At 36.6% G+C, this 15,981-nt stretch overlaps 1 protein-coding gene across 7 annotated transcripts in view; it reads right to left on the bottom strand.

The window, feature by feature from the left end:
• Nucleotides 1-238: 238 nt before the first annotated feature.
• Nucleotides 239-15,981, bottom strand: part of SORBS2 (sorbin and SH3 domain containing 2) — a 148,461-nt gene continuing 132,718 nt past the window's right edge. For 6 of the 7 annotated variants that reach the window (XM_066185870.1, XM_066185871.1, XM_066185875.1 and 3 more), the window contains 3 exons: nucleotides 5,874-5,923; nucleotides 3,033-3,139; nucleotides 239-2,272 (listed from right to left, as the gene is read on the bottom strand). In XM_066185870.1, the coding sequence (XP_066041967.1) occupies nucleotides 2,211-2,272; nucleotides 3,033-3,139; nucleotides 5,874-5,923 (219 nt within the window). In that variant the 3' untranslated portion in view covers nucleotides 239-2,210. Of the gene's footprint in view, nucleotides 2,273-3,032; nucleotides 3,140-5,873; nucleotides 5,924-9,441; nucleotides 9,550-11,568; nucleotides 11,680-12,871; nucleotides 13,129-13,173; nucleotides 13,661-15,981 lie in introns of all 7 variants that reach the window. The other variant, XM_066185869.1, reaches the window with a different exon arrangement.

The following is a 15,981-nucleotide window of genomic DNA, read 5'->3' as shown; positions in this document are numbered from 1 at the left end:
AGAAAGTCCATAATGTTGCTTTTGCATTCAGGTGTTTCAGGGATGACACAGAAGGGGACCAAGTGAGAGCTGTGGGCAACGCTCGTGGCCCATATATATAACTGGTGTAGGCTTGATGTGGGTGTGTGTAAGTACAAGGTGTAACTATTTGCATATAATCTTGAAGAGTTAAGCACTTTGTAATACTTAAGTGGTAAGTTACTTGTATTTGGAGAAATGATGGGGGAAACAGTTTTGTACTCCAAGCAAAATTTATTAGAAGTCTATTCAAGAAAAAAAACCACAGAGACCTTTTGCTTGTAGGAATTCAAAGTCAGTTACCTGAAAGCCAGGTATGAAAAACCTGTATTTTTCTAAAATCAGATACAGAGTAGAAACAGTACTTTTTAAATATCACAGGCAACAGATATTTAAGTCCTCAATCATAAATGGCATCAAAGATAGTATTAATCTCACAGCAAAGCTGCATGCAGATCTAGTTTAAAATTGAAAGCCTTTGAATATAAAGCTTTTGCCATGAAATCTGCAATAATAAAGGTATGCTGCACAAAGATGTTTCTTTACCTTTGCCTTAATGACCTTTCTCAGTAATAAAGACATATGTACATTTAGATTTGGCTGGTAAACCATATTTTAATTAATAAAATTTTGCGTAAAATGCTATCTTACAGAATTGCACTATCAAGATGTGCTTATGGTAAACAGAGCAAGAAAAGAAAAATGCATTGAAATGTTCTGTATGTGAAGAGGGCAAAAAAGAAACTTAATTTTTTAAAAATCAACAACCAAATGGCTCTGTACAAAAAAGCAAAATTATGTACAAAATGCTACAGAGAACTACATACATTTTGATAATTTTGATCCTTTACCCATGAAAAACGCAACAGAAGCTTTTGCCATCTATAAGGTGCCAAAGAAACCAAATCCAAATTTTTATTTTTATAAAGCCATAGTCATTATCATTCTGTGCATTAATTTCATTTGCTATTTATGCTTACCTTTGCTTATGGAAAATGTATGTTTTCAAACACTTGTTCATTCAGACAAAAACCCAAAACCCAACACCTCTAAAATATATTGGTTTTAATACTTGTGACTTTTTTTCTGTCTAAATTCCTAAAAAGAATGTGTAACTTGGGTTTCATTAACATACATACACATATATAGTGAAATAAATCAGTACATGATGCTTGTGAATATTTTTCAGGTGGCTATGTTAGGAAAGAAAAAAACCAAAACCCAACAACCCTTTGCACTAACACTGTTTACTTTCCTGCTTCTTTAATTTCCTGGTAAGTAAAAACACTAACCTCTTACACTTCATGTTGCTTACTATTACCACATTTTGATTACAACCATTTAATATCAGACATCAATAGCAGGTTATTATTGTCTATGCTTATAGCAAGCATTGTCTTGCTCTTCCTTAAATCCTCTTTCCCAAGTCTTTGTGTCTTTTGCACTTCTTACCTTTTAACAGAAAACACTACAGGTTCACTACAGTTTTTCATTAGGGAAAAAAAAAGAAAAAAGATTTAGCCAATACCATTGCACCCGTTCAGAATGCTTGCGGTTCTTCCATTTTTCACCTTGCTTGCTTGAGATTTTACAATCACTGTGCATTTGTTACAGCATACAAGTGCAGGCAAAAAAAATCTATATTAAAGTTTGTCATACATTGTAAACCAGTACAATAGGCAAACCTGTGACACAGCAATGTGGAAGCAACAAATGCTGCCAAGCTAATAAGAATGTGTAAAATCAATTTTTTAAAAAATAGTAAACAGCAACTTTCCTCTGAATTACATGCATGCTGTAAAAATCCCACCAGGCTTCATGGTAGTACCACAAATGTTCAAACCAAGAATAATTTTTTTCCCCCTTTTCCCCCCACCCCCCATGGCAACTCATCTGTGTACCTGTGATCAGGCTTTTCCTGTAGTGTTTCACATGAAAAAAAAACTTTAAAGCAGGGAGTATTTCAATCTTGAAATGATTCCTCTTGTCTCAGAAAAGCTTAGTTATTCACACTGTGGTCGTTGCTGTAACACTGCTGGAACGGTTTGGCGGGTGGATGGGATGAGGATGAACTAGATGGCCTCTATTTGAGACTGCAAGCAAGAAAACAGAAGGCCAGCGTAGCATGTTTTCTAGCAGCTTTATGCAGATGTGTTGCAGAGATGCAGCATAAATAAGTAGAAAATAAAATTTCACAGCCTCTTGACATAGTTTCCAGGGAAAGTACCAAAGAATTTGGTTCTTCTTGAGGTTCCTGAAATTAGAAGCAATAGATGAAAGATGGGAATACCAACAGAAAATCACTATGTAAGCATGGTCTTAAAATTTTTATGTTTAATATTGCACAAACAGAATGATCTACAGTTCCTTATGCTATATAAGTTTATTTGTGAGGTTTAACAAAGTGTAACTGCAGGAAGAAAAATGCAAATGAAGAGGCATCTTTGATTAATTTGTTAGACCTGATTAAAAGCTGTGCTAAAATTCTTGGTACACAGAAATAATTTAACTTCAACAACATAAAGTCTAAATAATGTGAATTTTTAAAATATTAAGGTTTTGTCAAATGATTAAGTTAGCTGCTGTGTGCATGAGGGTTTATGAAATGATTAAGCCACTGTATCTAGGTCTGGTTGTGAAATCTCTGTTTTTTCAGTAATACTTGGGTTTCACAGGTGGTCAATGCTGTTGATGTATTCATGTGAGAAGGTTTTAAGTACCCTGGCCTTTATAAAGAGAGAAATAATACACAGTCCATTCTGTGTCACAAATAATAGCAGTGCTGTACAACAATCCAGAGGCATGTGTCAATTTGCATCTATCATTTTTAAAAAACAAAAGTGCAAAATCACCTGCTAATTTCATTGGATTTTGGTTGGGATTTCTCCTGATAAAGCCAGGTTCAAGTTATTACACTAAATGCCCAAAATCAAGGTGTTAAAAAGACACTGCACAAAGAGGGCAGCACAGGTCAGGGGGAAAAAAAAGAAGAAGGCAACCAAATTAAAACATACCCACAAACCATCCATCATCACATTTTTCCATCACATCAATGACATCTCCCTCTCTGAGCTCCAATTCATCTTCATTCCTAGGAGTATAGTTATATAGAGCCTGAAACCTTAAATAGGACAAATGATGCATTTTAAAAAGAAGTAAGAGTTCCTTGCACTTTTGCTGAAGTAAAGGAGCTGGTTTAAACATTAAGAAGAAACACTTCTTGCAAATAGAGGGGAAAAAGACTTTTTTTTGCTTGGTGGATTTGAGGGTTAGGAATTTATACCAAATAAAACCTTCATTAGAAAGGTAACTCATGAGACACTTAAGACTGGGTTTAAAGGCAAGCCTGATGGCTCCTCAACCAGTTGCTTCAAAAACAGGTTTTTTTTTTTTTACATTTTAGCATTATTTTATAGTTCAGTCACCAAACAGAGGATTTCTAAAGGGGAGTCTAGATGTGCTAGCCCTGTAACCTTCCATGGTCAATACCTAACACTGTGGTTCTGCCTTTAAGCTTTGAGAAGCCAGTAACAGCACGAGCGAGGGTACCGAGGACAGCAGCTCTCACACAATGTCACTGTGGCTGGGGGAGCTCCCTGGGCTCTTCAGTGCCTACACAGATAAGCCATCTATCTCTGAGAGTGAGGGAGAGGTTTGAATCAAATCAGAGGATGGAAACTCAAGCAATATTCAAACCCTGAGCCATGCTTCTACACCTGGCCAGGGCTGCAGATTGCAGGATATAAGGTGGATAAATGACAAGAGGTGTGCAATTACTAAATGCACTGTATTTCATTCCTTGCCAGCTTTTAAAGTTTTTTGAATTGAAAGAATAAACTCTCACTAGGAGGAACTGAAGGTTCTTGGGCTGACAGCCCACAGGAAGATTGTTGTAGAAGTCTGTGAGACCTGCAGAGTCATAACTGGCCTTTTTTTCTAAGCAACAGAGCCTTAGATATGACTGACTGTCTAAAAAGCAGCAGCGTACAACTGCAGAAATTGGGAAAAGGATATAGTTTAAATTTCAGATTATTAAAGCAAAACATAATTGTATCTGTTCTTTTCTCTTAAAACAGTTCACTGAGTTTTAAACCTTAATAACATTATTATACTTCCCCAGTACAAACAAGATAGCTTGCTCATTGATGTGTTTATCATGCTGGCTAAGTTTTCACGGCTTAAATAAGATGTTTACTTTAGTAAAGAATTCCTGCTCCTGAAAGTCCAATTTGAAAATCCTATATAGAGACTAATGCTAGGTTTAGTTTGATGATGGTTATCTTGAAGAAACTACACTTATTTTTCACATTGCTGGTTCAGGGATTAGAAAAGAAGAAAATGTTCCAACAAAAAAAATTCACTTAATTTCTCGTCACTAGTAGTCATCTTCCCAAGCCCCTAAAGTCTCTTTTTATATTCTAATTACACTAACCAAATAGAAAGAGACTGTTTTTTTAAGCAATTACCTTTGGTAATTTGTGTAGCAGGAGTAAGAACAATCTGTGCAAAAAACTAAATGGCAATAATATTTTCTGTTATGCTTATCATGATTCCAGGAAAGCAGAGCTTATGGTGATATTCCAAAAAATAATTAAATGCAGCTTCCAAGGGGACAGGATTTGCAGATGTAATGTGTCATGAATAGGATTCAAGCCAATTACTTAAGTATAGTAACAAGAACTTCCCAATGAGCTCTTTGAACTTTAGAAATTGAATCTTAGTAATTTCTAGATAATCCATTTTAAAAACTCCTTTTTAGTAATTTCATTCTATGTTAATCTAAGACTTTAGTAAGTATGAAAACTCTGCTAAGAAAGAAAACATATCCAAGAGAAAGAATGGTTAGTTGGCAATTTAAATATATTTCTGTTTTTAATTTTAGGAATCAATAATGTTAGTCATGAACTACTTATACTATATTGAACAAAATGAATTAGACAATTATTGCTTTCAAAACTGAGTTAAGTGCTCCAGTATGCTCAACAATACCAACAGAAAGTTGTGGTTTTAGTGAGATTAAATATCCAAATCTAATTATATATCTGTGGTGTAGCTATTTGGTACCCCTCTTTTCCATCTTCAAATGACTAAGGAAAACCTACAAATATTTTTACACAATAAACCTTAGGTGCATTTAATGAAAAATTATGTAATAGGGCATATAATGAAGTGCTCTGATGCTAAAGGAAGAACAGAATGGCTGCTGGTTTCAGTGATCACTGAAGTAGGACCCCAGTGCAGGACTGGGGGTGGGGGAATCTCAAGACAATCTTGCACTGAACTTGCATTTTAACAGTCAGTACTGAAATATCCCAAGTGCTTAAAATGTTTCTCAAAATAAGACTTGAGTTCTGGGTTCTTCTCCAGTTTTCAGAAAAGCTTCTCTTGTATCTCATATTTGAATTGCACTTGTAAATCACACCAAGAAGTGTGATCCTGTGTTTCTGTGATCAACATTATCAAGTTACTTTTTTCTCTCTATTCACATCCAGAACTGCTTCTGAATAATTGTATCAAGTCAGTAAAGTGGATCAGTTGAATCAATGTTGAATCTGTAATTGTCATTTTGCTGAGATGTAAAAATGGAGAGAATAAAAATAGTCAAAGTCTCTTCTGAATGTACAGACAATGGAGAACTGTTAAGTTGCCATGTCTGGCTGCACTGAATGTAAAATTAGACAAATAAGGCTTTGTCCTCTGGGACTTTCTTGGATATCTTCCTACATCATGCAGTTATCTATAAATCTGTGAAACCTCTTCATAATTGTACTTGGCAATTTAAAAAATTATCTGATGACGTGCTGGCTATTGCTTAAATATTAGGTTTTGGTTTAGTAGACAAGAATTATACTTACGGTTCCCCCCCACCGTGTATATTTTCATGAGAAAGCACAGGGCGCTGTGGCTGAAATGAAATGATTTGAAATGTAATAAAGATTTGCAGTTTAAGGTCCAAATAGTTGGATAGGGGTGTAACACATAGTTGTTCAAGAGTTCATATTCTACCTTGTGTAAAACCATGGCCCATTCTGCCCCCCTTCCAACTCAGAATAAATTCTTAAGAGACATGACAAACAACTTAATCTTGGCACATTTAAAGATCTGATTTTTGGAGGTCATAATAAAAACTAAACAAAACTGTGAACTTCCTCAACAGTCCATTCTATTTATAGTATAGTACAAAGCTGGAATAGAACCCTGCTGCCTCTTCACTGTGAAACAGAAATAACATTAGAACAATCAGATGCAACTGATGAACATCATACGTTCTTTGGGTGAAATATATTTTTAGATAAGCAGAAATAAAATCTCCTATACATAATGGCAGAATCTAGAATATCCACAGACAACATACCAATTTACATGACACACACAGAGTACTAACTCGGCAGGCATAACATGCTATGCTTTAACTAATTCCGTTTCATCTCAAGCCATGCGGGCTGTTGGGAAGCAAAGAACAGAAAAATTTTTTGAAAGAATACATTTAATTGTGTGAATATAACAATTAACACTTCAACAGAAAAAAGTAGTCTGTATTTCCAGTGCAAAGCTTTTTGAAAGGAACTAGGTTCCTTCTTAATGGAGCATTACTGAGCAATAATATTCAATGCATCTGGATGCAATGGAAATGAAAAATACTAATCTTCTACAGAAACCATATCCTGCTTAGAAAGTCATTGACTTATACTGATTAGAATCTGGTGGGGGGCAGAAAGTGCAGGAGCAGCTGCTTGAGAAAGCTCTTGACACGAGCAGGGATCATATTCTCTGTTGACTGAGGATGCCCTGTGGTCATGCTGTAGAGACAAGTTTGGGAACCATATCTGTTTTGGGAGTGTGGATATCAAACACTGCTCATAGCACTTTCTTTCACGAATTGAGTAAACTGCAGCCTGATCTTTAAGCCATGGAATTTGTCTTATTGCCCCATGGTTCTCTCTTGGTTTGACTATTTCAGTCACTCTTTTATCATTCTTGAAATCTTCCAAGAGAGAAAGCAGCAGTAATCAATCCACAGGCTGATGGCAAAAATTGAACAAAAAAACACAGCATGTAGTTTGTTAGGTTTTTTCCCCTTATTTCCCTCTCAGCATCTCCAGATGAAATTAGTTAAATTTATTTTCAGCAGTTTCTATGAATTCGTGCAGAAAATATTGTGAACAGTCTGCACTTTACAGTCTATAGAGTATAACTTCTAAAATGTACCTAAATATGCAGGCAGGTAGATTGCAGATTTTTTTTTTAAATTCCTATTATTGAATGCTAGATGGGAAAGAGATTTTCAAAGTAAAAAAATAAAATTGTTTATACTCATTACTGTCTTCTCTCCCTCACTTAACTCTCCTGTGACAGTGTACAAGAGAGATGGATAATTTTTACCAAAGAACAAACAGTGAAGATTGCAAATTACACAGTTCTCAGTAAACCTCCTTCAATGGCTGGTTGTCAAGCAAGAGCATAGTCAGAATGCTTTGTATTTAGGCTGGAATCTGACCTGATTTGCTGCTAATCTTTCATCAGGTCTGTAACTGAGCTGAATGCCAAAGATAGTCAGAGATGCAAAAGAACTCAACTGAGGTTAAGGACTTCTCCTATAAACAATGGAATTAAAAGTCCTAAACAATGCTACAAATGATTTAATGCTTTCAACATAACACCAAGCCAGGAAAAAAATGGGAAGGTTAGTATTATCTTCTTTTTCTGCATATGCATCATAAAAGGTTCTATTGCTAATTAACTATTGTAGAAATAGACAAGAATCAAGGTGACTTAGATTTTCAGGTCTATGTTATTGCTGCAGAGAAAACAGTCTTGTGTGAAAATCAGAATCTTGGAGAAATGGGGTGAAGTAACTGGTGGTATGTCTCAACAGGGGGACCTTGCCGCTTGCTCTCTATTTGGATGCATTCCACAATAATACCTCAGCTGACATCCAGAAGCTTTTTCCATTTTCTTTCCCTAAGCTCTCATTCCTACATACAGTTGCATTAGTTAGACGGGACTGTTACAAAGATTCTGAGTTTTCAACTGCACCTCAGTTTACTAGACTATCCTGTTTCCTGGGAAATATTGCAGGACCTAATACCAAAAACATTAAGGAGTGTACAGTCACAATGGTCCCAGTTGTATGCCTGATTTTCATGCATGGTTGATACTGCACTTGCATATAAAAGTTCCGTAGAGTCCTGAGCATGCATGGTGTGTGCTCTTGTACTTTTGGAATTAAAGTCATAAATACACTACACACTAAGCAATACACTCCTTTTAATATACTGGTCACATGTCATTCATTTGGAGTAATGTGCAAAATTAAAGTAGGGCTTAATCCCTTTTTTACAGCTGTCATTCCTAGTTGGACTTTCTGTGAGATAGGGTTTGTCTGCGTCTACAAGAGTCCTGGCCTGCCTAGGATTGAACTGTTTTTCTTCATTAATGAAGAAAGCACTGTCCCCTCAATACCTGAAAACAAACAAGAGGCCTGCCAGAAAGCTAAGACTTTGGAAGTTACACAAACATGCACATCTTAAACTAAGATTCAGATTTTAAAAAGGAAGACACCAGAAAAATGATCACCAAAAATCAGCACCAGCAGCATGGAAAACAATTCATCCCATTACCAGTTTTAAGACCTAAATGTTAAGAAACCAATGCAAAAGACAATTAAACCTTAAACTGAAAGTAAAACATAAGCCATGAATTCTCATTCTCATACAGTTTAGGTTGAGGGTGTGTTTTTTTGTGTTTGTTTGACTTTTTGTGCTTTTCTTGTTCTTTCCCCTTTTTCATAATGTAGATCACCTTTTTCAGCAAAGTCCATGCAAATTCTAAATAACCTGACTTTCTGGCTAGGTGAAAATATTAGAATTGTGTTACGATTACGTTACAGATAAGAAGTGAAAGGTTAGAAAGTATTAAAATCTGTAATGCTTGGATAAACAGGACAGTATTGAGTGAAAAAAATTCAGCAGGAGCAAAACATTTTGAAAAGAATGACATGAATTCAAAACCAAAATTCAGTCTGTATACATGCAAACGCCTGTATACGTGTAATGGAGAATAAATTTTTCACTCTTAGAAGCTGTAATTTTAATAAAATAAAAATGTGTTGAAAGAGAGGAGTAATTTTAATAAAACTAGACTAACTATAATGAACCAGACTAAACGTAAACACCTTGTAGCACTGGAAATACCATGCAGTACTGCAGAGATGCAGTACACTAATGGATTTATATAAAAAGTTCAGGCACACACAAACCTGTTGCCTTTACTCAGTCGTAGCACAGAAGCACAACAGGAAGAAAACACAACATACTGACGGTATTGAGACACTTCGGTAAAAGCGAAATACTGAAAGACTAGACACTGAGCTCCTTGTCCATGGAAAAGCTGTTATTGCACACTGGGCATCCAGTACCATACCCTGTGTGAATAGCTGTGACCTCTGACAGGTGAGCTGCAGGATCTCTTAGTCATCACTGGGCTACGAGGAGGTTTACCCATAACAAATAGCTCCCTCTTTAAATTAGCCTAGAAGAACCACAAAAACTTTGTCAAGTGAGAGTTTAAGAATGAAGCATCGTGGGATTTTTGTTGCTTCATTCATTCATTCATGCAAATCAGACATGCTTTTCCTGGTAACAAAAAGCAGTTGTTACAGGTAGAAGGAAGGGTACTATTTGTATACAGTATTTTCATTGCTACCATTGTATCTTTTTTCCCCAAGGGTTTCCTCCTCTGGCACATGCCCTTATATGTTAAAATTAAAAGATTAATCATGTATAGTATATGCAGTTGTAACAGTTATTGCATGTGTACCCCTTGAAGTAGCTCAGACAATAACACAGCTCAACAGCAAAGAGCAAAAATGCTACCTTAGAAATACCAATGGAAAATGTAATTCCTTGTTGTTAAACAGAACACACCCACTGGATTTGCATTTAGAAAGCAAGTAAATACTCGGTGGAAAGTACTTCATGAAAATATCCTTGTTTTGTTAGTATCACTACAAATCAGCTTCATGTTTGTCAGAATTCAGTCCCTAAGGGGGGTGCGTGCAGCAAATGTGAAATCTCATGGGCAGGGGTGAGTTGGGGGGAATGTGAGGAGAGTGGAGTGCTATACTGGAAACCTTTTCTTAGGTATTTGTGACTGCCAGTAGAATGTGACTAAACAAAAAACCAGCCCTCTCTTAGGAGAGAGGTGATAAGAAGAACAAAAAGGGATACCAAGAGAGGCCAAGGAGGCAGAAAAATGTCAGCATTTCTCCTCAGGATGTGTCTTCAGACTTCTTTTGGAGAACCCATCCCTCCCACCAACAGAGTGCAAAGTGACACTTCCCACCCATAGCTCCTTGTATTCCATTTAGTTTTAAGCCACATATCATATATATATATATATATAATATATATATACACACACACACATACATGTACTTATTTTTAAATTAACAAAAGTTACTGAAGTATTAGTATACAGTTTCAAGAACATATATTCCTTCTATTTCTTACCAGCGTGGATTAATACACCTTGCTTAAATAAGGGCAAAGAATATAAAGGTCACCTAAAAAGAATTCCAGTGTAGATGAGGAATGCTCTTATTTTTTTCTGGTTAGGCTAAGCAAAAGCACCAAATGCACTCTGATGACTGCTAAATTATTAAAAGATGCAGACACAAGGGCAGTACTCTGTTTTATCCCTTCTTTGAGGTGAAACAAACCTAAGCTCATGACAGATTCATGCCCTGGAAAGAAGCCTTATGTGTCTTCCCTACTTCAGAAAAAAAAACAACAGATCTCTTGATCTTATGACTTCTTTAAGTCCATTATGTCTGTGTTTTCTATGAATGCACATTGTAAAATGGGGTTCATCTTAAGGAAAAAAAGAAGGAGTGTTTTTATGACACAGATGTAATGATGCAATGATCACTTTTCTAGGATAGTTTCTCTTTACGTGACTTTTTCTCCTTTTCATGAGCAGATGAATTTTCTGGAAGTCAGCACTGCAAATTGACTTTGTCTTTCTAGAGCAAGTTTTCATTTTTCTGCCACAGAGCTTCAATGCTGGTACAAACTGTAGTCCTGAACAGGGAATAATCTTTGTCCAGTCCTTGACTAACAGAATTGGTATTTAGAACATGATCCTCTGCAGTGGTGCTTTTCTGTGAAATTTATTACTTTTCTCCCAGGCTTTGGATTGAAGTTGAAAACAGAAACACAAATGTTATCTAGTTTCTGCATACTTGAATACAGTTCTGTTTCATTCAATTAACCAAGTTACATTGCTGTCCGGGTATCGACCTGAAATTGAGTTGAAGGCTTTCTGCTTTCCTGTCATTGGTATCTTCTTAAACTATTTAATTGTGTCATAATGGTTATAGTTTTACTTTGTGTTTCATTTGAAAAAGGCCAATCAATCCTCCATTTCTTATGTTATTTAATATTAGTAGAGAAAGCAGTAAATCTGAGAAGATCAAACTCAGTGTTAGACTTGCAGTTATTTAATAGACACAAAGATTTACAACAATCCATATCCAAGAGGTGCAGTTACCTTTAACTGTAGTGAGTCTTTCTCCTGCTGATGTAAGGGTTTAGAGAGGAGAGGAGGTGAGAGGGAAGCAGTAGACAGGGACATTGGAGGAACGGAGAGGAAAGTAGGTTCCTTGGCAGAGGGAAATGGAACAGCAGAAGAAAGATGGAAAAGAAGATCAGTCTCCTGATGTTCCAGCAGAAAGCAGAGCTGGCTTAAAGGTTTAGGGACTATGAGAAGTAGCTGTGCTATAACACTGTTACAAAATAAGCTGAAGGATGTTGAATGCTCAGTAAGGAGGCATATAACTAACACAAACCATCACAAATCTCATGCTAATCTTATTATTAGTCATCTACTTTTCTGGAAGAAATTTCTTGCCTCAGAAAGCATTAAAAAGTCGCCATTTGTGGCCATGGATTTCACCTCTATTCTTAAGTTTTTCAGGTCATTTAAGGGTAGAGGTAGCCTGAAAAATATAATTAAACAGTTTAACATTTGGCCTAATACTGTCCTAAGCACCTGACTTGCATGCTGACAGTCAAAGCAACTACCTGAATAGTCTGTTGAAAAAGGTGCTGGACAGAAAAAAGATCTATGCCTGGAAACTGCACAAACTGTATAATTATATTGTGGCATTTAATGGTCTGCATACATTTGGGATAGTTCAGTGATGTACTGTCCCAAAGAGGAACCGGGGAGGGCTTCAGGAGGAAGCATTTGTCTAACTGCCAAACATAATCTGATCTGTTACTGTTAGTCAGATCCTCATAACAGAGCTTATAAATACATCAGCTGGTGAACTGACATATGCGAAGCGCAAACCACAGAGGCTCTTCAGGAGGCATGTCCCTCCCTCTGGAGGCTGTTGACAGCATTTGCTTATGGGGCCTATCTCTCAAAAAGGGTAGCACAAAATGGGCTAGTGAGGGAAATGGTTCACTGGCTTTTCACATCAGAAGCTCCCTGGCAAACAATGAGGACAGGAGGGAAAGGACTAGCACAATTGATACATCATAGAATTAACAATTATGCATATGCCTGCTTCTGAGAAGGGACTGTCCACTAATGCTGGCAATTTTTAATCATAGACTCATAGAATGGTTTGGGTGGGAAGGGACCTTAAAGATCATCTAGTTCCAACCTCCCTGCCAAGGCCAGGAACACCTTTCTTCTTAAACCAGCTTGCTCAGAGCTCAATTTTATCAAATGCAATTACTTAAAAGTGTGCCTGTGCACAATACAAACATGTAAATAGAAGGCAAAGAATAATTATACTAAGTTATCTGAACACAGAAGTCAAGGTTCTCAGAAATTAAAATACCTTATCAATATCTGGTGAAGTATATCCTTCATAACAATCCATAGAATCTTCTCCACTTGCTATTGGGAATTCTAAATTGTCATGTACCAGATCTTCCTCTATATGTAGTCTAGTCAGTTCTTCTGTTGTGTCTTGTGCTTCTCCAGAGAAATCTGATTCTTGAGGTTCTGACTGATCCCCTCTGTTAAGTGACAGTTCTGCACTACAGACTTCCTCTTCGTTTTCAGCACTTGCAGCTAGCACACTGGACAAGGAACCTTCTTCATATGGCAAAAGGATGTTATGGGTCATGCCATGTTCACCTTCTCTTGTAGTATCTGACAAACCTCTAGGTACTTCCATAACAAAAGGGTCAATTATGCCTTCTAAGTCTTTATCTTTTCCTGACTTGGTATTGTTGGTGACATGCTTATATGCTATGTTATGAGATGAGCTGGCTGAACACGAGACAGAGGGAGATACAAGAAAGGACAGAGGAAGAGCTGTAGGAGAGCTGAGAAACACCTCTGTATTTGGCATGAAGTGACCATCCTTAACGTGGTGAGTGCTACTACTTGGGGAGAGTGCTACAGTTTGGGAGGTTGCTAATGCCAAAGAATTGAGTTCTTCTAAGTCACAAAGAAAACTGTCTGGAGCTGATGGAGAAGTTAAGTTGCACATGCCTGAAGGTGAGAACCCAACAGTCCTTGAGAACAAGTCACTAGAATCAGCCTGGAGAATCTTTTGATCAGTGTGTGACCAAGATGAGGGAAGTTGTCTGGAAAGTGGGGTCAGTGCTTGGGAAGGCAACTTCAAAAAGAAAAACATGGGAATTTAAATATATAAACATGACAGAGAATTAGGATATGAGTAAACTGGAAAAGAAGAATGTCTGTGCCATCATCTGGATTACAGGATACAATTTCAGTGACCATGGGTGTCTGAAATCACTACTACATGAATCAGAACAGCAGGAAAGACATTTGAAACATGAAACTATCAGGTTCTGGCTTAGGGCATAAATGTCAAACATTAAGACAGATCTGAATCATTACATTCATGAAGGCAACTGCATTTGATCTGCTAAAGTTATGTTACTTATGGTGCTCTGTTAGTGAGCCTGTCACAGGTTATTAAATCATACAATTATTATTAATGAAATTTTCCCAAACCATTACTCTTATTTTGAGAATAGCATTTTCAGAAGTACACTTCAGGTGTCAATAAGTACTTCTTTTCAAGTATAACAACTGAGGTAATTTCTAATTATTAAATTGTTAATACTTCTACTTTTTCTTAGTACTTCTGGGTAAATGTTTAAGAAACATCTTTAATACACTGCATACTTTTATTAAGGCATGAGCAGCTGCAGAATGAATTTCTTTTTCAAAATTAACCCTAGTAGTTGAAAATGATGTCAACATTTGTGAAAGGTACATTCAGTTTGAACTGGACATAGGCAGTCAACAATGCTTTTAAATAGTGATAGCACAGTACACAACAGTATGCTTTGAGTACCGTTACACAATATTGATTGAAGTATCCTTCTGGTAAAAGAAACGTCCTTTTCTAAGAATGAGAGACTGGTGAGTCATACGTACACAGCATCAGTAGATATCCATTGCTTCAGTAAATACTGAAAATGCATTTTTGTTACTATTAATCCTCAAAATAAAAATTGAGCAAAAAATATTTTGATCTCATCATTACAACCATCCAAAATAATTACATGTACACCTCTAAGTTATCTGGACTACTATAGACTTTTAATTACGAATGTAATAGAGAAAAATAATTTCAAAAGTCTACATTAATCTTGTAGAATAGGGAGGTTAGTTTACTTACCTTCTGCTTGAATTTTCTTGAGGCAAACAGCTTTAAATTATAGTTAGACAAACGTTTGTTATAGAGCCTTCTGTACCAAAGTAAACAGTATAGATTGATACAATGCAATCTGCTAAAGCAGAGCTAGGCTGTTACAGAAATACTCAGTCTCTTTCCCTCATCATTCCTCTTAAGTAAGGGCCCCTAACCTGTGTTTTAAAGTAAATAATACTGCTGAGGAGACCACCACTTTAATTTCCCATGGCTATAAGCTGCACTAGATCTAAAGATATAGACGGATTAGGCCAAGTTACAGAGAGTAACACTTGCTTATGACTTGTATTGCTTCTTTATTTTATTGCCATTAGGCCAGAGGAGTCTAGTGCAATTGTTCAGCAACAAGGAGCAATATGTGGTAAAAACTCCAGAGGAATAGGGTAAGTGGTATCAGAAAGTGTGGAAAACTCTAGAACACCTTCAGGACTGATGAAATTCTTCTAGGTAGCCAGGAACAATTTGTCTTCTTCATCGTATTGCCATTTCTGAGTACAGCTGAATCCAGAAAAAAGATGTCTTTTTAAGAGTCTCAGTGGAAGGTGGTTTTGCTTTTTTTTTTAACCTGATTATTGTAGAAGTATCCTATGTTAAAAAGAAGGCTTCTACCAGTTTCCTTCCGTCATGAACTAATTTAGTAATAACAAACTTAATAATAGTGGCAGGATAGTTTTGCAATATGGATGTAAATCCTGTGAAGCATCACCTGTGCTCAACAAGGGCTATGGAGTTTTAGCAGGATCCCTTAGAGAGAAGCCTGCTCCATATAAAACAGGGAGGCATCTCTGGGATATGGAGCACTTAAGCTGCATCATAGTCCTGACTTGCCTTCAGGACCCTCTGGATTCCTGTAACAATAAGGGGACCTAGCTTATGAATACCTCAGTTGGTAGCTACAGAATTTGATGTTGGACAGTTTCGTGGGAATAGAAGAGATAGGATCTAGTTCTCTGTTGTGACACATTCTGGAAAACCAGACAAGACCTGTTCTAGCAACTGTCACAAACCAACTAATAGTAATAAGGAATATTTTCAGAGGCTACTGTTGCCTATAAATGACATCTTTTGGTAGCTTTTTACAACCCCAAAGCAGTAAGTAAATGTGGAACTTATTTCAAAGTCGAAGCCTGTGGATGACCACCAAGTATGGAAGTAGATATAAGGAGAAAAGGGGACAAAACCAAATGAAACATGGAATAATAGCAGAATAAAGAAGTTTATAATTACACGCAAAACCCGCTGCCCATGCTGAA

The sequence above is a fragment of the Chamaea fasciata genome, unplaced genomic scaffold (assembly GCF_029207755.1).
Source record: "Chamaea fasciata isolate MVZ Bird 193981 ecotype frontalis unplaced genomic scaffold, bChaFas1.0.hap1 SCAF_6, whole genome shotgun sequence".
Classification (NCBI taxonomy): domain Eukaryota; kingdom Metazoa; phylum Chordata; class Aves; order Passeriformes; family Sylviidae; genus Chamaea; species Chamaea fasciata.
Note: the sequence above shows the minus strand (reverse complement) of the source record. Positions and strands in the feature narration are given on the sequence as shown.